Source organism: Elaeis guineensis, chromosome 1 (genome assembly GCF_000442705.2).
Source record: "Elaeis guineensis isolate ETL-2024a chromosome 1, EG11, whole genome shotgun sequence".
Lineage (NCBI taxonomy): Eukaryota > Viridiplantae > Streptophyta > Magnoliopsida > Arecales > Arecaceae > Elaeis > Elaeis guineensis.
The window spans coordinates 179,000,741-179,025,069 of record NC_025993.2 but is presented as its reverse complement, the minus strand read 5'-3'; the positions used below and the strand labels follow the sequence as shown (position 1 = coordinate 179,025,069).

General features: G+C 41.0%; 1 protein-coding gene and 1 pseudogene across 1 annotated transcript; both read right to left on the bottom strand.

The window, feature by feature from the left end:
- Window positions 1-5,174: 5,174 nt before the first annotated feature.
- LOC105039859 (exocyst complex component SEC15B-like) lies at window positions 5,175-8,027 on the bottom strand. The gene has a single exon (XM_010916171.4). The coding sequence runs from the start codon at window positions 7,935-7,937 to the stop codon at window positions 5,502-5,504; it is 2,436 nt and encodes an 811-aa protein (XP_010914473.1). The 5' UTR covers window positions 7,938-8,027; the 3' UTR covers window positions 5,175-5,501.
- A 2,693-nt stretch (window positions 8,028-10,720) lies between these two features.
- LOC105039858 (AP-1 complex subunit sigma-1-like) lies at window positions 10,721-15,604 on the bottom strand (annotated as a pseudogene).
- Window positions 15,605-24,329: the final 8,725 nt, after the last annotated feature.

Below are 24,329 nucleotides of genomic sequence, written 5' to 3'. Positions count from 1 at the left end.
TATAAATTTTAAACTTACTTCATGGAATTGAAAACAATCTATGCTTATCTTTAAATAATTTCTTTACAACTCTTCTCTTGAAATTATTTATAATCTTTAAACTTTCTGTTTCCAAACATGCATAACGTGCCTGTTTACTAGTTTTCCACTAGAACCCACTTATCCTCCAACATCACCAAGCTCCTCTTCTTCCACCGAGAAACCAATATCCCCTGTCATCAGGTTTTTTAAATATTTTTTGAGGACTGGAAAAAATTTTTGGACCTTTAATTGTTTTGGATCGATCAGAATGCAAAATCAAATTCATACCATTCAAAGAAGGGCTTGGGATCTGCTTGGTTTAATGAAAGGCTGAACTGCAGCAACAAAACCGATCAGCAAGAAAGGCCATACAGTAATGATAAAAAAAGTCTGATGCATGGTCACTGTTGTTAGGCATAAGTTTTTTCACCAAAACTTTTTCCCTAAGCATCAGCTATCATGTCTAAAGATGAGGAGCCAAAAGGAAGAATCCAATTTCAGCCATCAACTTATAATCTGACAGCTTTATATCAGATGCATAAAAAAAAGTAGCTGTGCAGCATAATACATGAACTTTGAGTATTAACAATACTGAAACACAAAGCACTTCCTAATGCTTCTGTAAGCCTGACAACCTATGACTATATCCCAACATTCAGATAATTCCATCATCACAAGCACTGATGTATCTACATAATAGATAGCCTTAAAAATCTTGGATGGTAATTTAAAGATGTGCAATAATTTAACACAAAAAAAAAATAAAGATAAAGGAAAAAACAAAGCATTTAGGACATGCCTACATAATTGATCAATATATCAATTCCACATCCTCTTACCCCAAAGTCAACCAGAAATCACAATGATGACCATCATTCTTACCTCCTTATCCCCTGGATGTTAATCCTCAATCACAAAAGCATATTGAAGGAAAAAAATTAAGTTTTTCGATAAAATTGTTAGGAAGCAAGTTAACATATTCGTATCAAAAATATTTGGGTAACAAATTAGGAGAGTACCAGAGTAGCAGTCACAAACAAAAACATATCAGAAATCCTATTATCATAGTCATGATACTTTATTTATAAGAACCTAAGGCAGAACTTACCCCAAGCTCACCTGTTAAAAAAATGTGTTTGCCATAATCATAACTACCATGCACCATGCCAATTACTGAAAGTCACCATAACCAATAATCTTCACCATTTTTCCTATAACAGAAGACATCTTCTGCTAATGAAGCTTTTGTTTATCTTTGATCAAAACTCTCTCACCAAGGCTTTCTTAGTCCTACCCCGACCCTTCAAAGAAAAGGAAAGGAAAAAGGCCCTTCTTACAAAGGCCCATAGGAGTCCTTATTGCACCATTAAAGACAATACACATTCGCTTGCAAAAACTACCTGCCATAATGCAGTTCAAAATTGAACCATTTCTTTAATTTCTGACCCAAGATGTACAAGGATCATTCATAAGAAATATGAAACTCATTCTCCAAGATTAACACAGAAAAAGCTTATGGTAAGTTTATCTTGATGCTTTAAACTTCCTCTCTAAGTGAGGACCCAAACAAGGGCATTGTCTCCTTGGTCCTCTTCGTTCATCAACCACCAGCTTACCAAGCCTTAAAAGCCTCTTCCAAGATAATTCTGTGAAGGAGCAAAGAAATTACTAGGTCTCCATATGAGAGCCTCTCTTCTTCTTCTTTTTTTTTTTTGGATGGAGAAAGCCCAGCACCGCACCCATTTCACTACTAAATTTTTTTATCCTCTTCCCCGATGCAACTATTCCTTTCATTCCATATATACCAAATTCAAGGCAAATAAAAAAAAAAAAAAGCAACCTGAAAAATAATTCTGTCCCTTTTAAAGAAGCTTCTAAAATCAATCAACTTGTCTCTCAAATTATTAGTACAAGGACATCATAACAAAGGAAGACATTTAGAATCAAACACGAAAAAGAGAAGCTAACTTACTCCAGCTCATTTCAATACAGAACATACATAGAAGACAGCTGCTTAACCTAAGATTTTATTAAATCTTATGTTGTCCACCTCATATAAACTTCCTTCAGGAGGAAGAAGCACTTTGAGAAATCTTAAATCGTATGTTGTCCATCTCATAGGCACTTCCTTCAGGAAGGAGAAGCGCTTTGAGGCATGGTCAATTTTGCACAAATTGATTCCAATGGCACTCCTCCATCCTGTATCTGATTAAAAGTTCCAGCAGATTTAAAGGAGTATCACCAAGAAGTATAAAGGATCCAATGTATCTTGTTCGGCCATCTCCAATAAGGGGATCTTTGTGACTTACTGGTTCCCATAAATCCTCCATTGCTCTGGTGGAGGGAGGTGGCAAGTTCCCTTGTCCACTGAGAATTAGTACAATTTAGTATCTTCATCAAGTTGCCATTGAATTGCATCCCAAAGTTTGAATAATTGGCTCACCCACTAGCCAAGAAGCACTTTCAAGTGGGTTATTTGCCGCAACCTCGATAGAAATTCTGACATCTCTACATGTCACGGGCCTTAATCCAATACTATGATTCCAAATACTCGAGTTGAAGGGCTTTCCTTCAAGGGACAAGATGCTCTAACTGTCATGTAATTTTCTCTAATTGTCATCATTTAACCTCCAAAATCTTGATTCTTGAAATATCACTTGCCACACTTCTTGGAAGCTGAAGAGTGCTCAAATTGTTGATTTCCTTGACCCTTTTGATCTCTAAATTTATTATGGCACATCTGCCTCAAAATTACTAAAACACATCCACCTCAAACAAAAAGATACAATCTTGACTGTTGAGCCAACATACAACTAAAAACTAACAATGTCCGCCCATCGGCTCCCAAGCCCATCAAAAAAAGGGTTGCAAATGGGCCAGGTCAACCACTGAAACCATCTAGTCCCACCCTGCTAAGACCCAGGCTGATCTTATCTTTTAAAATTGTGGCTCAGGTCTAGGTTAGAAAGAAGAGTAGATCTGATCCAAACTGGCGGGCCAATGGATTGGGTCCAGGTCTAAAATCATGACCCCAATAAAAAGTCAGGTACAGGTTGTACCTGCCCTGATCCTGACTTGGATCAGCTGTGGACCTACTAAAATTAGGAAACAGTACAAAAACATAATGTATACTTATTATAGACCTAAGTTTAAAAAAAGCAAAATAGCATGAAGGAGCTGAAACAGAGCTACTTAACCTTATCCCTCTTTCTAACTATAGAATGTATCAAATAAGTAATGTTTTTAAAATCGGGATTGGCCAATTCGACTGGTTGAATTGAGACCCGATCGCCTGTCTAGTCCGATTGAAAGGATATTTTAGGAGTGATCAAAATTTTGTCAAACCTGGGAGAACTGGACGCACCGGTCAAACTGGCCGGTCCGATCCAATTTTAAATTTTTGTTAAATTAAAAGTTCTTTAAGAAATTGGTTAGACCGACCTCCACCACACCCTTGAGCTACCATCCTTTTTCTGACTTCCCACAAGCAGCTAGGGGAGATCATGTCTCCCCTGACCCTCTCCCACCTCCACCACCTCCTCTTCAAGTCCCCCCACTACTCTCCCCTGAGCCCATCACCACCTAGTGGTGCCATTACTATGGCGCAGCCAATTTGGCCAGCCTCGACCTCCTCAACAATAACACCTTGGTTGGGAGGGGAGAATAGGAGAGAAAAGAAAAGAATGGGAGAAAAAGTATTAACTTTCTCTTGGTTGGTAGTATTTTTATAAAAGAAAAGAAAAAAAAGAAAAACAGAGAGAATACAAATCCCCTCAAATTAGCAACTTTTTTCTCCTCCAAATTGAGCGGAATCGGAGAGAAAAGAATTGAGAGTTAGTGAATCTTTTATAATTCCTATCTTACCCTTTAATACTGAAGATCTAAATTAATATTACATTTCAATTCTAAGGCTTATTTCAAGCCTCCCACCTAAGTCTCCTATCCAATTGAACTCCCGTGGATGGAAAAAAATTAATGAAAACAAAAAAAAAAAAGATAGAAAAAATTAAAAAACAAGATCTTTTTTTGGTTTCTTTTTAGGATTTATTGGGTTCCTTTCAAGGGTATAATAGTAAAAGAAGGTTGTAACATTTTCTTTCTTTTTCTTTTTTCTTTGCTCCCAATCAAGAAGGAAAGAAATAATTTTCTTTTCTTTCTTTAAACTCCCAATCAAGAGGAAAGAAATGTACTTCATTTCTTTTCTTTTTTTTCTCTCCTTACTAATATTTTTCTTTTTTTTCTTTTCTTCTCCAAACTCCCAACCAAGGCATAAACCCCGCCACGAACTCGTCCACTACAGCAACCTTGTTCAGGTCACCTATCACGCTCATTCCACTCCCATCCTACCCCGCCCACCTAGTCACCCTCCCTGATTGCTCCTACTACGTCATTTGCTTCCTCTTCACCACTGCCTCTATTGAGCTTGGCCCTTCGAGTCAACCGCCTCATTGCCCCATAGATAACTCAGCACTCCAACTAGATCAGCTATGTCACCGTCCGTGACCACAGCCATGATATCCATTGCATGGGCCGTCATGACATTTTCATCACCCTCCACAGCACTGCCACCTACTTCAAGTGGGCCGAGGATTTCTGCGGCAGCCTCATCTTGATTGATGACCCTGGAGAGGATGGAAGGGAGCACAGAGGGAGAGGAGATCGGAGAGGGCTGGGAGAACAACCAAAAATGGAAAAGGTGTGATCAGTTTTTCACCCTCTACATTACTTGTGAGATTAGCAGAGAGAGGAGAACTAGAGAAGAGGAAGAAAGGCAAACCGGACAGGTCCAACTAGGTGGATTGGTCCAACTAGGTGACTCAAGAACCAAACAGGTTGTCGATTTATTGTCCAGTCCGGTTCTAAAAATATTGCAAATAACCCACATGACATGATGGTAATAATTAATTTTATATAACTTAATCACATATTATCCTTCACATTGTTAACCAAGCTGAGCAGGAGAAACAAAATATTTACAAGTTTAGACTAAGACCAAATGAAGGAATGTGCCATTTCAGTGAATATGACCCAAGAACAAAAATACAAAGTAATCATGATTTTTCTATTTCTCTATGTGAAAAGATGACATGTAGAAGACACCAAGGCACATTCTAAGACATTGACATAAGAAGCGTAATAGCATGAGCACAAGATGATCCAAGGAAAAATGAATAAAAAGAATGGCTAATCATCCTTCAACATTTTAGATTATTACAAGCCCCATATGAGCAGAACAAATAAGTGGTTTTCCATGAATACAAATTGACAAAATGAATACCATAAAATGGTTAACAACATATTTTTCTGTGCATACAGCAGGTATTTAGCATTAACAAAACTAGAACTAGAAGGCAGCACTTTGAAAAGTATAATAACTGAAGTTATAATTGACAAAAAATAGATAGCAGACACACTCTAAATGACATGATTTAACATAAAAGGGGAAAGAGATACTCCCTTACCATATCCAAGCAGCTGCTTCAGCTCACATCCCTGAGCCTCTTTATCAGAGCATTGAACGATTTCTTCTTTGGGTTCTGTTTCAAACCCCTTGTACCAAATGTCGAGAACAGCCGATCTGATGAATCTCTGAACTTCTCAGATATGGCAACGACCTTCTTGTAATCCAGCTTATTGTAACTCTTTTCCCGGATCACTGGGTTCAGGAAATTATCTGGATGGTTGCTCATGAGCAAATTAACCAACTGCCTTGCTTCCAACAAAGCCATTTTCAGTTCGTTTCCACCCGATTCCTCAGAATCACCAAACAAATGGGATTGGCTATCTGCAAAGGATTCAAACAGCCTCAAGTCGGCATCTATTCCTGTCACAGCATTCGCATTAAACCTCTTGACCGAGTCACTAAGGAAAAGCCCCACAATCTTTTCAGATACATGGGTGAGGACCCCATGAAGCACCCGCCGGAGGACCTGGATGGGCAGAATCTGCTGCACAGTGGAGACCAGAGTCTCAAGGTATATGATTACCTCATTAGCATACTCATTCCCATTCGGAGGTGGGTCGTCCGCCATCCAGCTCACAGTGTCAGTCAAGATCAAAAAATCATCAATCTTGGCCTGGAGCAACCCCAGCAAGAGCTCCTCAGCTGCGTCCCGAGACTTTTTCAATGGGAACTCCCTCCTGCCCCTCTCAGCAATGCGGAGGGGGATGCCAGAGAGCTGTGCGGCATGGCAGAAGAAGAAGTCACAGGCCCTCTCCATCACAGCCATGTTAGCAGCTACCTGCATGGCTTGGGACACGCCAAGGCCTCCAGACTCAACAAGGTGCAGGATGGTGCCATCGAGAACCTCCCCAAGGAGGCGGTCGAGATACTTCTTGACAATGGGGTAGCAATCAAGCTGGCCGCCGTGCGACATGAAACTGACCGAGTCCTCGATGAAGGACCGGACAATTCGACAGAGGTCGGGGACAGTAGAGGAGAAGGGGGCTACATAAGGGAATGCAGGGGTGATGTTGGAGGTCTGGATCTGGAATGACAGCACGTTCATCGAGTACTCATACTCCTTCTTCATGAGCATCTGTTCGAACTTGTCGGCGGCAAGGGCCTCGGACACCTGGTGGCGGCAGTCCGATAGCAGGAGGTCGTGGTACTTGTCCCGGTGCTTTGACAGGACATCGAGTAGGGGGTCGACGGTGTAGCCGTATCGCCGGAGAGTGACACCAAGAAGACTCACATAATCTTTGATCAATAGCAAGTGATTGGCGGTCTGCATCCGAGAGAACTGGTCCTCAAGGACGGAGACCATCTTAGCAATGGCGGTCTCCCAAAGCCCGTCGACGTCGGACCGGGAGATCAGTCCGCCGCCGGTGCGGAGGATCCGGTCCTCGACGATGAAGAATCCGGCGATCTGGGCGAAGAAGGTCTGGTGAGACTCGAGAAATGGGGTCATGGAGGAGACCTGGAAGTCGGAGGTGAGCTGGAGCTTCCGGTTCTCGAAGTAGTACTTCTTGAATCGATCCTGGAGGCCGAGGGTCTGGTGGATGTGGTAGGCGCGGTAGAGCGGTGTGAGGTCGAAGCCAATGATGCCGTCAACGACGCCGCCGCTGCCGCCGCCGCTGCCAGCAGCGTCGATGGCGGCTGCAAAGTCGTCGGAATCGTCGTCGTCTTCAAGGGAGTAGATGGAGGACAAATTGGCTTCGCGGAGCGAGAGGCGGGACTGCTCCTCGGCCTGGCGCTGCTTGATGCGGAGCTCCTCCTCTCGCTGGCGGGAGGCGGAGGCGCGGCCGATGGCGATCTGGCCGAGGTGGCGGCTGGCAACGCGGATCTGGACCATCCAGTCGGAGAACTCCTTGGAGATCTTGCGCTCCGCGTGGGCGCGGACGGAAGGGATGAGGCGGAGGAGCATGCGGCGGAGGGTGGGATGGGGGGAGGCGTCGAGGAAGTCGCGCTCAACGGCGTCGACGGCGCGGAGGGCAAGGTAGAGGTCGTCGGTGGTGAGGTAGGTGTTGGCGCGGGCGAGGAGGTCGAGGAGGCGGACGCAGATGCGGGCGGCGGCAAGGGCCGCGGAGAGGTTGCCGGCGACGGCGCGGGCTTCTAAGTAGGCATCGAGGGAGGAAAGAAGGGGGCCGGCGGCGGACTGGAGGGCGGCATTGGAGTCGGAGAGGGCGGATTTGAGGGCGTCGACGTCGGAGAGGAGGGAGCGGAGGTCGTCGATGGCGCGGATGAAGTCCTGGTAGTGGGCCTTGCAGACTTCTTCGATCTCGGATTCTTTGGAGCGGGCGAATTGGCGGAGGGAGTGGAGGAGGGATTCGGGGCGGCCGGAGGCGAAGGCGTTGCGGACGAAGGGGCCCAGGTCCTCGCCGTTGCAGATCGCCGAGGAGAGCTGAATGAGGTCCTGCCGCTCCTTCTCGCCGCTGGCGGCCGCCGAGGAATCGGGGACCACCTTCCGCCGCATCTCTCTCGATCGCTTGCTCTCCGAGGAATACGACGTCTACAAAATGGCAGTTAGATGGTTGGCAAGTCCGTCCATTTCGACGAGGGGATTTAGGCTCCGCGACGAAGAAAAGGCAAGTTGCTTTGAACACGGGGAGACTTTGGAACAAATATGACCAAATTACCCCTAGTCGGCTGTTGCCAGTTCGGCAGTGGGCACGTACGTGGCGGACGGATCCGACTCCGAGCGAGTGGGTCTAACTAACCTGGACCGGTGCCACCGTAGTGGAGTGGATAAAGTTCGGTTGGGGTAGGTGAACGGTGAACCTAACTGGAACCGGTGGGACCGCAGGCGTTTCAGAGCGGAAGCGTGGATGGCTGTGATTGGTGTCTGATTTTTCATTTTTTTATTGTTTAGGTAACTTGTTAGATTTGGCACATTCTTCCTGCTAATTTGTTGCACCATTCGTTCTGCCTTGTGGCACAGGATGGAATTATGCATTTCTTTCGTTGTAAATACAAAAAAGATTTAAGAAGCTGCCTCATGTAACTTTGCCGCGTGATTAGATACCAACACCGCATGTGTGATGCACTTGATTAATGCAATGAGGGCCATACATATTTATAATTTTATTTATTATTTTTATTAAATAAAAATTATAAAATTATTTTTTTTAATTTTAAATTAATTTTATTTATATTTTATATATTTTAAAAAATATCAAGTTAATTTTTTTAGTTACCGATATATTTCAATATGATTCAGTCGTTCACTTGTCAATAAATGGTATTAGCTTTCTTTCTCAATAGATAAAAATATCTCTCGCTCGTGGATAGATTTGGAAGAAGAAAAGGATGAGAAGAAAAATTGATGGAGAAGAAGGGGGCAAGAGGAACGAGGCCACCAGCGAGGAATAGATTGAAGGAGAAGGAGAAGAGGATAGGGAAGGAGAGGGGAAAAATTGGTTGTCGGCGAAAATATATGGAGGTAGAGGAAGTCGTCGTGGAGGAAGATGACTTATAGATGGTTTGGAAGAGAAGGATGATGATGAGGAGGAGGAGGAGAAAAGAGAGAAGGTGGAGGTAGAGAGAGCTACCATGAAGGAGGAGATATGGATTAAGAGGAAAGGAATGGAGAAGGATGGGTTGTCGATGAGAAGAGGTGGATGTGGAGAGGGTCATCATAGAGGGATAGGGTTCATGGATGGGTTTGGAGAAGGAAATGGAGGATGGAAGAATGGTTGCTGACAAAAAATGAGTTGAAGGAAGAGGACAAGGAGAAGAAGATAGAGAGGAAGGGAAAAGGGAAAGATGGGTTGTTCGCAAAAAAAGACGGAGGTAGAGGGGCCATCATGGAGGGGGATGACCTATGCATCGCTTGGGGGAGAGAGGATGAAAAGGAGGAAGATAAGAAGAAATGAGAGACGGTGGATGAATTTATAAAGATGGAGGGAGCTACCATGGAAGAGGAGAAATTGATGAAGAGGAAGAGGAGGAGGAAGGAGGCGGAAGAATAAGGAAGAAAGAGGGATGCCAGCGACGGAGGAGGAGATCAATCATAGAGAAAAAAGAAGGAAAGAGGAAGAAGATGGAAATAAAGATATTTTCATCATTTTATAAAATAATGATATCATACCATTATTATATGACATCATTTCGTTAACGGAGATACGAATATATCGATAACTAGAAGGATCAGTTTGACACTTTTTAAATACAGAGAATATAAATGAAATTGGATTAAAGTTGAACGGGTGTTCTTATATTTTTTTTTAATTAAAATAGTTGTCGTACAGAATACATCATAGTTAGAAATATGAGAGAGCAAAACATGATTGGAACTCCATATTCCCAAGATGAAGTCTTGAAATTATTACAGCAGCAGGAACAATTTCTTGGTCACAGATTCATAATCATAGTAAGAACTTACGATCATTTCTAAAGCACAGGCTCAAAAATGTTGCATTGATATGGTAGCAGCTACAGCTGAACCAAGTTTAGCACAAACCACTTGTGTTTATAGCCCTGTTACTAGAGGCAAACACTGGCCAGTTTAAAACAAACCATTTAGTTAAAAAGGGTAGGTTCAGATTCCCCAAAGCGAGAAGTCGTACAAAAGACATGAGTACAAGCATTTTGAAGATTTTATCAGTCGTTTACCAATAAAATTAGTGCAGAGTAGTGCTAACTTAGGTCAATTAAATCAATGGAAAGACACCATCAAGTCCTCAGTTTCCCTGTTAACTCCTATTTGTTTTCTTCCTCTTATTACCTTCATACTTCACACGACATTCAGTGGAATACTAGGGAGAAATCTCCTGACAATTACTATTCAGTGACATACTGCCTCCCAGTGGTTTCACATTGTGGCAACTATGGGCAGAAGTAAGATACGAGGACAGTGGCAATCATCAGAATATGACAGGATGCTAACATATATCAATACAAGCTCGAAACATTTCTGTTGGCTTCATGCTGAAAATGACAACAACAATGGGAACACACTGAATGAATGCCGCAAGAGGTTTTCGTGTCAGGCTTTAACAGGTTTTGCACAAAAGAACTGAAGCCCCATATTAAGGTAGGCCTTGGCATGAAGATTCTAGATCAATGATAAAAAGAATTAATGAAATAACGTAATTATTGCTTCAAACATGCCAGGTAACAAAAAAGAACAGAATTTTTTAAAAAAAAAAAAAAAAAGCACAAAAAATGAAATTTAGAGGCGCAGCACAAATGTGTCCCATTTAAATGAGGTGAGAAAAAGGGTGCAAAAAACTGAACATCACAAAACCATAAGATTATCTACTTGGTAGCCTGTGCAATCGTATTGCTTGTCGAACAAGCCTGTTCTTTTGCTGTTTCCACCAGTGCATCCTGCAAGGCAAAATAAAATTGGTCAAGAACAGTTATTTCTCTGAGAGCAATATCAGATGGTTCCCAAACAACATCCGCATGTAACTACTTTGTCCATTAGGTTTTTCTTTACCCATCAATGCTTCATATAACTGGCAGTGACCTGTGGATTGTGGAATCACATGTTTCGAGTCCAACAATTTTTCCTTTATTACCTATCAAACATTTTAGATGTAGAATTCAAGGTTTTCATCTTGGCCGAGATCTCAGTTTGTATCAGTATCGAGCAGTTCCCGATACGATGTTGCAAGTATCTCAGCTGATGAGAACCAATAAAATCCGAGATACCGGTCCATATTTTTCCATCACTTTTTTTACTTAAATCATTTTTAATTAATAAATCTTGAAATCAATGCTTAAATATAGTTCTTAATCTCGGATTTTCAATATCTTCCAAGATAAGCCGAGATCTGGGTTTTATCTCATTCTCCGCCCTCACTAAGATAACTGGTATATCAAGATTTCAACAAATTGGTAGTGTTGTGGGTCGGACATCGGAAGGTTGAACTTCGAAAGTTTCATACCGGTTACAGTCAAGAGTGTCTACTGCTTAAAAGTGCGGACTCCCCCTTACCCACGTAAGGCGTCTTTTGCGGGGCAAAACCATGAGGTGCGGCGTTGTGGTTCCCTGTAGCATCCCAGAGCGGACAATACCTCATGCGCGGTGGAGGGGGACAGGTCCATCACTTTTGGCACGTAACCACATCATTGGCGCCGTAGAGTGTCTACTGCTTAAAAGTATGGACTCTCCCTTACCCATGTGAGGTGCCTTTTGCGAGGCAAAATCGTGAGGTGCGGCGTTGTGGTTTTCTGTAGCGGATACGCACCGTCCCAGAGCGGACAATACCTCACGTGCGGTAGAGGGGGACAGGTCCGTCACTCTTGGCACGTAATCACATCAGGTAGTATTCTTATTGATCCTCTCTTCAGAGATACTGAGAAAAGGCAGCACAACAGCGAATAACATACTTCGGAGATTAATAGATAGAACCGTACCTTTTTTCCCCTACAGAAATTCAAGAGAACTAATACTCCAACCCTTTTAGTTTCTTTGTAATTTCCACCATGAGAATAGTTTGCCATCACTCATCAGAGGTCAAACATAATATGGGTGGGATTATCACTATATGAAGGTTGCCACAATAATTGCCTTCAGGGGATTAGCTGCATACAGCTCCAAGTCTTACTACCTGTGCAGCTACAAGTCGTGCAACACTTTCCTTGCTCGACTCTTGAAGTTCACCAGCAATCAGAATCTCATCCACTATATAATATGCCTGCCAATTTTGCGACCAACAAAAAGATGTTGAAATCAGACAAGTAGCATGCCCATTGCAATGAGGCACAAAAAAGTACCTGGTGGAAATTGAACGTCAAATCAAGCTCACTAACCTGAAAATTTCAAAAGAGAAAAAGTTTGAAAGAATAAGCTTAAATATGCTTCACGAGTGGTCAATGGGTATATGATTAGAAGACTTGACTCACACCGCCAAAATAATGGTCCAATATCTCGACAAAATGATGAATGATTTCAAGGATTTCCCGTTCGTTGTCATCTGGATCAATGCACACGCACAAGTAAAGGCTGGCATATCTGAAGTAATTGTACATAACTGATCACCTGGTTGGAAGGAATATAAACCCGCCTTCTATATAGATGGAACAAATATCCCAGCAGTCAGAACAGTATGCTGAAATTACTACCTCACCATATTACCTTCTGTATACGACCTTGTAGCCTCTCCTCTCCATTCAACAAAATTGCAGAGCTTTGGTGCTCTTGCAAGAATGCTTCCACCAAGCTCTCGGATGACCTTTTTGAGATGAAGAATATATATAAGGCATACATTATAAACAAAATTCTAAACAACCACCCATCATAATAAAATCTTGGAATTTCTCTTCTTTTAAATCAGTTATATTGGGAAATGAGGAAAATATTCTGCAACAATATCAAAGAAGCATCAAGACTTGATATACACTCTTCTCAACGTGGAAAGTGTTTCCTTGGAAAGTATATATAATAACTAAGTCAAATGCCAATTGGAACAATCAGAGAAGCAACACTTAGAGCTACATATATGTACATAAATGTGTGTGTGTGCGTGCGTGCGCATGTAGGTTAGAACAGATCTTCCATTGGGAGGCAAGGACGACCATCGGTCACCATAAATGTAGAAGCCTTATCCCATCTGTTCGAGGTCCACGACAAAAATCCTGTTTCAGGAATGGGGCCAAAACATATACAAGAAGCATCCATCAGGCATAAGCATCTCATGGTAGTGAAAAAGAATTTTGCTACTCATTGGGCAATCTTTTTTAATTTCAGAGAGTTCAGAAGATACATGTTTATTCAACTAAACAGAAAAAAAAATAAAACAAAAGCTGAGATAATGTAGTAAGAAATGTTATATCAAGGAAGATTTTCTGGTTTCCCGAGATCAATCCTGTGCAAGGAAAAGCACTTACGATTTTCCTAAGCAAATAAAAAATCCAGTTAGCCCTGAGAAACAGTATCTTTCTAGTCATACGAGACCATAAGCACTACCTGTATAGTTTACAGGTGAACAGGCTTTCAAGCTCAACAGAGTAAAAGACAAGATAAGCTGATATATACAGCCCAAAAATAAGGATAGACCAATATGCAAAAAAACAAAATCACTAGCCTTTCATAGAATTACGCACCTTGGATCTTTCCTTCTGTGAATATGGAGAATACCACTTTGTCAGCCTCACTTTTCCTTGTCAACTAACTAGAAGGACAAAGTGGATCTGGAAAAGGCCAAAGAAGAGGGAAATCTTAGCAGGTAATAGAACTAAGAAAATTCCTGTTTCTTCACAAAAATTAAATCATCAGGAGGAAAGGGTATATCAGAGTATATTACGTGCAAAAGAAATATGGAGCATATTCTACTCTACCAGTAGCCAAGATTTCTGAAAAGCTTGAGCCTTCAAACCACATTTACCCACAGAGTCAAGTGTGGTGAGCTACAACCCACAATGATACATTAAGTGTGATGAGGCTATCCTGCCTGCCAAAAACCCTGAATGGGGAGAGAGTGAAAACAAAGAAGCTTCTGTGCCACTCAAGTGATGCTTGCAGGGGCAATGATGGCAAAAATTGGGCATTCACGAATTTCAATGCAGGGCCATCCAAGATTAAGCTTTGTCATGGGTCTGACATGGTGAATTAAAACAATGCTGCCACAAAGGATGGAGGTGCCATTGAAAGACAAAGAGCTGCTCTGTGCCTGCACAAACTTGCTCAACACTTTGGCAAGGCAAATTTTGACCGTAGTTGGTAGGTAAAGGGGACTTTAGATCCTTGTGGCGTTGAAATATAATTCATATTTAGTTTATCAGTATGTAATTAGAATTCTTGATGAATGAAAAATCATGTGAGCCTTCATCTGAAATGTTGTTTACTTGGGCAGTGATGAAGATTCTATCATGTGATTTTTCACATTGTTTGTCATCATGAGATTACTCAACAGAGTATTGCCTGTTACCTTCCATGTTAAGACTTTGCAAAGGGGCCCTGTTAATAATAGCACATTTCTATTGGTTCGGGCCTGAGAAGTAAACGGGAGCCAATAGACAGGAACTTCTAGGAAAGAACCACATCACAAGGTTCTATTCAGCAGCATGTTTTGGAGTCAAACAAGCATTTACTTGTTATCAGGAGTTCGCCCTTACTAGCTTCACCCTAATATTGGTCTGTATGGAAGAAAGACCGAAAAGCTTTATTTACTACCTGTTGTAGCACCAATTTGTGGTAAAGTATTTAGTTGTTCTCCAAATGGACTCTTATTCATGAGAAGTAGGCAGGACACCAGTTTATTGTTCACCTTGCTTCCTCCTTGGAGGACCGGTCTTTATTGAAAAAACGAAAGCTCAAAGGAAGTCAGAGCGAACGCCAAGAAACAGAAAGGTGGCCTGTTCTCTATACAATTAGCAAAGAGTTCTCAACATATCAAATTATTTCATACTGTTCCTCTGTACTCTCCAGCACTCATTCAGGGTTAGGGTTATGGAACATATGCGAGTATCTGTTTCAAATAATCTATAAAGAATATTTAAGCTATCTTCAGTCCATGCACTGATACTTGCGAGATCCAGATGAACTGCTTTGGTGGCAATGGATTGATCAGTCTACAGAGCGGTTCATGTATAGTATTCTTTCAAAGATTTGAGTCTGTATTTTATCACTTTACCCATAAATTGGTTTTTCCACTTTCTATATAATCAATCTTCATGCGATATAATGCAGTTTCTGTGTTATCAAATGGATTCATTAATCATTTTTTTCTTTCTTTTGGCTCCAGAGTGATGTTTTATTATTTCTTATCATGTTATCTGGAACAAACAGCCACTGACAGCATTAATACGGGGGTGCTCCATTCCACAATATGAAATGCAAGTTGATGCTTGATATGCAAGAGATACGACCCCTAGTTAAAGATCCTTTTGTAAGATTTGATCAAAAAGCCTGGCTTTCTTTGTAATTTATCATTCATTAGATGTTGTCAGTTGTTAACAAGGTATCATGTTGTTGGGATTGTTCGGACAATTCAGCCGACTCCTCAATTCCGACTCTCAATTGGCCTCATAAGTACAAACCGCCGACTATCAATCGGCTTGCCAACCAACAGTCGGCTATCCTCAGTCATCCACAAATTCCAACTAAGACAACTCGACTGATCTCAGACCGATGACCATCGACATATCAGAATTACCGATCGATTCTCGTCGGACTTTCACAACTACCGACATATGATCGACATACTTTGATTACCGACATATAGTCGATTTGCTAGAAACTGCCAGTGCAGAAAGCGCATAATGGCCAGAATATGATCAGTGATGGGTATAACTCCCCATTTCACGATCACATAATACCGAAACAAGCGAGACTCACGTGTTTAACCGTTACAAATGATTACCAACTACTCATCTATAAAAGGAGATAAATGAACAGCATTTGGTAAGGTCTCTTGAGAGTTGAAACTCTGTCTCTTTGAATATTCATCTGCTGGTCACCACTCTCCACTGACTTAAGCATCGAAGGGTCTCCATCGGATATAATTTTGGTCAGTATGGACTTCATTTTACAGGTGCTCTTCACCGGCGACAGGTGCAATAGGGGATTGGCTGCAACAGATTAGTGCGTCAGGTAGGAGGAGAATACGAGCAATCCTGGCAAAGACTAGAACTCAAAACTCTACATGATCTGCGAGACAATCTTTCCGTCGGGAAGATCCCCCTCCTCCTCCATTGGCAGAGCCCAGCTCTTCGCATCCTATAATCACTACAGACACACAAATTGCTGCTCTAATGCAGCAAATGAAGGTGTTGATGGAAGCGGTCCACAACTTCTAACAACAACAGATACAACAATAGCAGCAACCGTCGGTGGAGGAATCGATGGCTCATTCAGTGCCATCCAGGTACAGCCACCGTCCTCCACAGCACTCACCCTCTTCATCTCCAGAATGACGACCGTCTCGATACTCTCACCGAGTTGAGCAACTGCGTTCTTGGTATTCCCATCATGCCGCTTATCCTTCGTAGCGATCTCCCTCTCCTTCTCATGTATATATTATCGAAAAGGGAAAGAGACCGTACGTACCTTCTACTTCTCCATCCTCGGTTCTTCAGGAGATTCTATCCCTAAATTTTTTCAGCAACAACGGCTCGACGACTATGAGCACAAGTTTAAGAAGATCGACCATCAATTTATCCGACTTCAAGTGAAAAGTCGAAAGTCTTCCAACGACTATGACTTCCATACTGTCCAACCTCTCTCTCAGCGTATCCTGGACGAACCGATCCCGTCCCAATTCAAGATACCGCAGATGGAGCTATATGACGGCTCCATTGACCCAATTGATCATTTGGAGAGCTATAAGGCTCTCATGATGATCCAGAGGGCAAATGACGTCCTCTTATGTATTGGCTTCCCGATAAGTATTCGAAAAATTGCTCGAGCCTGATATTTTGGACTTCAGCCGGAAAGTATAAATTCTTTCAAGCAGCTCGAGTATTCCTTCATGGCCCATTTCAGTACTAGTCGAATGGTGTCACGGATATCAGATAGTCTCTTCTCCATCAAGCAAGGTGAGACAGAGACATTGAGAAATTTCGTGGCTCGCTTCAACACGACCACACTTGAGATCAGAGACCTCAACGAAGATATGGCCATCTCAGCCATGAAGAAAGATCTGAAAGAATCTAGATTCATCTACTCTCTGGATAAGACTCTCCTTCGAATCTATGCTGAACTCTTAGAGCGCGCATATAAGTATATTCGTGCGAATGAGGGCACTTCTGACCGATGCCAGACAGAAGAAAAAGGTCAGAAAAAGAAATAAAAGAAAAGTGGAGTTTCGATCGAATCAAGTCAGTCAACGATCAATAAGCAAGCTTCATCCTATCGATAGAGTCCAAGATCGAACCACTATAACAATAAGTATAACTCCTATACTCCTATCTGCTTTCCGTGCGTAGATTTTACTGAAGATTGAGGGAGAGAAGTATCTTCGACATCTCCACCGATGAAAGCACCATCGAGGAGTCACGATAAGAAGAAGTATTGTTGGTTTCATCATGATCACGGTCACGATACCGAACAATGTATTCAACATAGGGATGAAATAAAGGCCCTAATCTGATGTAGCTATCTCAGAAAATTTTGATAAAATCGTCTGACTTAACCTCCCACCGACCAACAAGCTCAGCCGCAAGCTGAAGAGACGATCAACAATCGACCAACGGTGGGAGTGATCAACGTCATCTCTGGGCGATCGAGGGACTGGGGGGCAACTTCTGAAGAAAAGTCGACAAAAAAATGACGACTAGATAATATAATTTTTTTTTAAAAAGATGATGTCTGGAGAATACAAACTCTCCATGATGATGCTGTCGTTGTCTCGACGACGATAGCAAACTATGATGTAAAAAAAATTTCAATCGATAATGAAAGCTCAACTGATGTTCTCTTTTACTCAATTTTTTTTCAAATGTGACTACCGAGTGACCGACTCAGAAGAGTCTCAACGCCATTAGTCGATTTTACTAGAGATGCAGTTGTCATGGAAGAGAAAATTACTCTCCCACCAATCATAAGAACAGATCCACAAAAAGTACTGTTCTCCTGACATTCACAATCGTCCGAGTCCCATCGACTTACAATGCCATACTTGGACGATCTGGACTTAATATCTTGAGAGCAGTAGTTTCAACATACCATTTATTGATCCGATTTCCAACAAAAAATAGAGTTAGAGAAATATATGGAGATCAATAACTTGTTCGATGTTGTTTCATGATCTCTACAAAGAATAATCAATCTGAAGATTTTTTGTCCGTCGATAAATTAGACCAAAGAAAAATTGAAGAAAGGGGAGAACCAGCCGAGCAACTAATTTCTATCCCGTTAAAAGAAGAAGATCCTGAGAAGACGGTCCAAATTGGATCGCAATTGTCTGATCTGGAGCGGCAACAACTGGTGAATCTACTAGCAGCAAATGTCAATAGTTTTGCTTGGTTGGCAACTGATATATCAGAAATTCTTTCAAAAGTAATAACCCACCGGCTGAATATTGATCCTAAAGTTAGACCGGTGAGGCAGAAGAAAAAATCTTTTGCTCCTGAATGGTAGAGGGTCGTCGATGAAGAAGTCGACAAGCTCTTTGTGATCGGCTTCATCAGAAAAACTAATTATATCGATTGGCTTGCTAATGTAGTAATAGTAAGAAAAGTCAATGAAAAATGAAGAATCTACATCGACTACATATATCTAAATGAAACTTGTCCGAAAGATAATTTTTCTTTCTCAAAGATCGACCAACTAGTTGATGCGACTTCGGAACATCAACTTTTAAACTTTATGGATACCTTTACAGGCTACAATCAGATTCGAATGGTATTCGAAGATGAGAAGCATACTGTCTTTATAACCAACAAAGACATCTACTGTTATAAAATAATACCGTTTGATTTAAAGAATGTCGAAGCTACTTATCAACGGCTAGTCAACAAACTATTCAAAGCACAAATTGAACGTAACATGAAAGTCTACATTGATGATATACTGATAAAAAACCCTCAAACTTCTGATCATGTTCGAGACTTAGAAGAAGCTTTCGATGTACTTCGACGACATCAGGTGAAATTGAATCTAACTAAGTGTGCATTCGGAGTAACTTTTAAAAAATTTATTGAATTTCTTGTGTCACAATGAAGAATTGAAGCTAATCTCAAAAAAATACAGACTATCATCAATATGAAGCATCCAAGTTTCAAGAAAGAGATACAACAACTCACTGGAAAGATCGTCATACTTAGCCGATTCATCTCAAGGTCAGCAGAAAGATGTTTATCTTTTTTCAAAATCTTGAGATAAGCAAAAAAATTTTTATGGTCAGATGAGTGCCGACAGTCCTTCGAGGATTTAAAAAAATATTTGATATATCCATCATTACTTATAAAATCGAAAGTGGGAGAAACTTTGTATCTCTATCTGGCGACTTCGACAGAGGCAGTTAGTTCAATACTCATCCAAGAGGATGAAAATTGAATTTAATAGTCGATTTATTATACCAACAAGGTATTTCATAATGCTGAAATAAGATATTCAAAAGCAAAAAAGATGATCTATGCTCTGATCATATCATCACAACGACTTCATCCATACTTTTAAACACATCCAATAGTTATCTTGACAGATCAACCGTTGAAGATAATTCTGTACCGATCTGATACTTTCAATCGAATGGTGAAATAGACAATAAAACTCAGTAAGTTTGATATTCAATATCATCCGTGATCGTCAATAAAGGCATAAGTTTTAGCCGACTTTGTAGTCGAGTGCACCATATCCAACAATAATTCTGAGGATGAACTCGATAACAAATCGAAGCAAATTGAAACTCCTGAGGCCGACTTAGCATCGGTGTGGGTGCTACATATTGATGGAGCATCCAACGTATAAAGTAGTGGAGCTGGTCTCATCCTCACCAACTCCGAAAAGATTGTAACCGAATATGTCCTTTGGTTTAATTTTAAAGTCTCGAATAACCAAACTGAGTATGAAGCTCTTCTAATCGACTTAAAGATTACCAAAGAGTTTGACATTGACAACTTGAAGGTTTTCACCAACTCATAGTTAATTATCGAATAAGTCAAGGATGAGTTTGAAGCCCGAGACTCCGTCATGATGAAGTACCTTCAGAAAGTGAAAGATCTTGCATCAATTTTGAAATATTTCGAGACCTCTCACATTCCAAGAGCGAAGAATGCTCGAGCTGATGCACTTTTCTGACTTGCAATCACTTTATTCAGCTCGCTGGATCGGACATTCATCGAATGTCTCGAATAATCGAGTATTGATAAAGTCGAAGTGCTGCAAATCAATAACGAGCCAAGCTGGATAAATCCGATCATCCGGTATTTGACTGATGAAACTCTACCTACAAATCTTTCAGAAGCCAAACGACTACGATGGATGGCCTCATAATATATTTTGATGAATAGACAACTTTATAAAAGATCATTCCTTTTTCTCTTATTAAAGTGCTTGAGACCAACGGATGTCGACTGTACACTCCAAGAAGTTCATGAAGAAATTTATAAAAATTACTTGAGGGGCAAATCATTGGCTTATAAAATTTTATGACAAAGATATTATTGGCCCACCATGAAGAAAGATACGGCTGAACTTGTCTGAAGATGTGAACCATATCAGAAGTATGCTAGTATACAATATCAACCAGCCAGCCAGCTGACATCAATTATTGCACCATGGTCCTTCATACAATAAAGAATCGACATACTTGGATCTTTCCCCCCAGCATCTGGTCAAAAAAAATTTATAGTGGTTGCTATTGATTACTTCACAAAATAGATAGAAGCTAAATCTCTGATACAAAATACTGAAAGTAAGATAGAAGACTTCATTCAAAAATTAATCATATGCAAGTTCGATCTACCACATACCATCATCACTGATAATGATCGATAATTTGATAATCAGAACTTCAAAGAGTTTTATGCAAAATTTTATATTAAGCACAAGCTCACCTCAGTCGGTCATCCATAGTCCAATAGTGAAGTGGAGATAACAAACCGAATAACTCTACATGATCTCAAGATCAGACTGAATGAAGCCACAGACCTTTAGATGGAAGAATTATATCCGATCTTATAGGCATATCGAATAACTCCTCATATACTGACAGGAGAGTCACCATTCAACTTAGTCTACGGAACTTAGGGGATGATTTCACTTGAGATCGGATTGCTATCAGTAAGAGTTGAACAATATAATGAGTCAAGCAATTCTAAATGTTGAAGAGCCGACCTAGACTTACTTTTGAAAGTTTGACAGTAAGCTCAAGTTCGAATGGCAGCATATCAGTAAAGAATAGCTCAGTATTATAATGCAAAAGTCAAGCCAAAGGTCTTTCATCTAGGAGACATGATCCTAAGAAAAGCAGAAGTTTCAAAATCTATGAACCAAAAAAAATTATCTTCAAACTAGAAAGGATAACCGAAACACTTTGATCGGATACGTATCAGTTAGAAACTCTTAATGAAATGACTATTCCTCAAACTTGAAATATCGATAATTTAAAGATATACTACCAATAAAATTATTCACATATATACTATTCGAAATGAATCATTAGGGTTCTAAATTTTGAAATCTTCAATCAACTATAAATTATCTACAAAATGGCATCAAACCGATAAGTAAACGGTTAACTTGTACCAATTGTATCTCGATTTTTACTGTAAAAATCGATTTGAGTCGAATGACAATATCGAATTGATAAATAATCAGTCAGCTTGTACCGACTATATCTCCATTTTTTATTGTAAAAATTGATTTAAGTCGAATGACTATTCATGCCGACTTAGCTTTAGCTCAATATAATATTATACCAACTCAATCCCGATCAAGTAAAAAATACACCGACTTAACTACGGTCAGTCGAAGGATATTCGGCTTATCACCGTCTATCAAATATCTAAAATATATAAACTAAGTCGGCTGACACCCAAGTAACGAACAAACTCTACTATGATTATTAGTCGACATTCCATTCACCGATAGATGATCGATAATCCAATTATTATTCAACGACATTGACAGTACAGGTATAAAAAAAATTCATATTTAAAAATTTTCTTTTCATCCATTGAAGAAGAGATTACAAAATTAGATCCAAGGTCTGATTACAAAATTAGACTTAGTCCGATTACAAAAAAAAAGAAAATGTATTACACCAGTCACCAGTCAGCTTCTTCTTCACCTTGCTTCGATACAACTTTGATGGTTGGAGTAGGTTTTGGTGCAGTCGGTGCATCTCCTTAAGTCGGCGTGGTGGTCTCCTCAGCAATCTCTTCTCCCGAACTAGGAGGGACGATGCTGCTCAGATCCAAATTCAGATATAATTTTTCAACCACATCTCTGACATTCTCGTATCCGACACAGTAGGAGGTGAATCCATCCTTGAGAATTTCATCTTGGAATTCTTGTGATTTTTTGAAGTTCTCGATGGCCAGACTCAAAGCATCCTTCGTCGACTCAGCTTCTTCCTTGACGAAGGCTGACTCTGCATCGACCGATGCCAACCTCTCCATGATGGCTCGATGCCTTCCGCGCTCCACCTCAAGCTCGTTTATACATCCATCTCTCTCTCTCCAGAGTCGATTGATAGAATGTTTCTTACTTTTGATCCTAGATTCAAGAGACGTGATGCTCTATTGAGCTGATCCTAATTCGATTTTGGAAGACTGTAGTTCGACCGTCATGCGGAGATCTCTTCCTGGAGTTTTTTTTCCTGTTCAGCTACCGCTTGAAGTTGTTCGACAGCAATAGATTTTTCGACGTTGGCAACTACCACCTTGTCCATCCACGCCCGACGAAGCTCGATGATTTTTTGATATCCGCTCTCTAGAGCGTACATATCGTGTGCCCACTAAAAGAAAAGGACAAGTCAGGTCGAATAAAAAAAAAGAGAGGAGAAAAAAATATCGTTAATTTATCCCAAGCATCATCGGGTAAAATGAAGAAAATATTTCGGACACTGTCTGATTTCTCCTGTTCTCTCTATTAGTCGGGAGAAGTGCAACTTCGATGAGTTATCTGGCCAATGACGGATTGACCAAGACCGACTCACCAACAGAGATTCGGATATCGAAAAGAGTGGGGAGACTTGCTGACGGTCTATTGTCGGCAGAGGTAGCCAGCGCCTTTTTTCACTCCGCAGTCAGCGGTCGTTCGCTTGAAACCGTCACAAAATCGATGCTCGACTACGTCCGAGATCGAGCTACTTATGGAATAGCTTACGCAGTAGCAGATAGTTCTGGTTTGGCCACAGATTCAGTCCGAACCTCCACGGATGGTGCCGTTAATGGTTCTAGTGTGGCATCTTCACCTCTTGTCATCTCAACTCCGACCGACGGCACTTCAATTGGAGGAAGCGTTGTCGGAGCTGACAACACTATAACTGGCTCGGTGCTGGGAGCTACCACCGATGAAAAGTCGGATTCCCTCGTCGGCACCAACTCAGAGTCACCCTGACTTCTCTTCGGTAGTCGGGACGGTCCAGCATCAGTCGCTGCTCTTTTCTTAGCAGTATGTAGTCGGATGTCAGCAGTCAAGATGTGCACTGTCGACCACATGACTGCAATCAAAAGATAAAGTTCAATACAAAGTTCAGAAGAAAACAAAAAAAAAGCAACCGATTATGCTATACCTAAAGAGGTTACCGAACTAAGTCCGGCATTATAGAGAGCCTGCTCTGTCATTAGCATATCTTTTAGTCGGAGAAAATCTTTTCGATCGATGATGTCAACCCGACTATGCTCCTTGGGGCCGATTTTTGGATCGCCCTAGCATAAAAAAAAATCTCAAAGAGACGAAGAAGAAATAAAGAAAAATTGATTCTTCCATTCATGAATGGACGATGGAAGATCGAAAATAAAAGAAAGATCCTTCCTCAGGTTGAAAAATCATCAATCCTTGGCTTTTGGATGAGGACAAAGAATGAAGAAAGCTCGAAAAAGAGAGGTACGAGGGTTAGTCGAAATAAGACGACACAATAGAGCAAAGCTGATAATTAGTCGAATGAAATTCGAAGCCAACTGAGTAGGAGAAAGTCAATAGTAATCAAGAAGATTTCGGATGAACTTCAGAATCGAAAATCGAAGATCAGTCCGAAGGTCCCCGATATAAAAGACAGCCTGATCCGAAGAAGGAGAGTTCATCCGATCATCCAAACCAGGGGCAAAGAGCTGATATTGCTTCGAGATACGGTACTATTCTCGGAGCCGATCGATATTAGGTCCGGATAGGGAGGAGACTTCCATCTGTGGATCCGAAGGAGAATCATCAGTCGGATTCTCCGATCGACTATCTCGAGAAGTTAAGGCCTTCACCTTCTTACCCCTACTTATCATTGAAAATGAAAGAACCTAGAAAAAGAAGAAA

Bases quoted from the DNA above. Each gene is read 5' to 3' on its own strand.
- LOC105039859 (XM_010916171.4), bottom strand. From the start codon at position 7,937: ATGCGGCGGAAGGTGGTCCCCGATTCCTCGGCGGCCGCCAGCGGCGAG.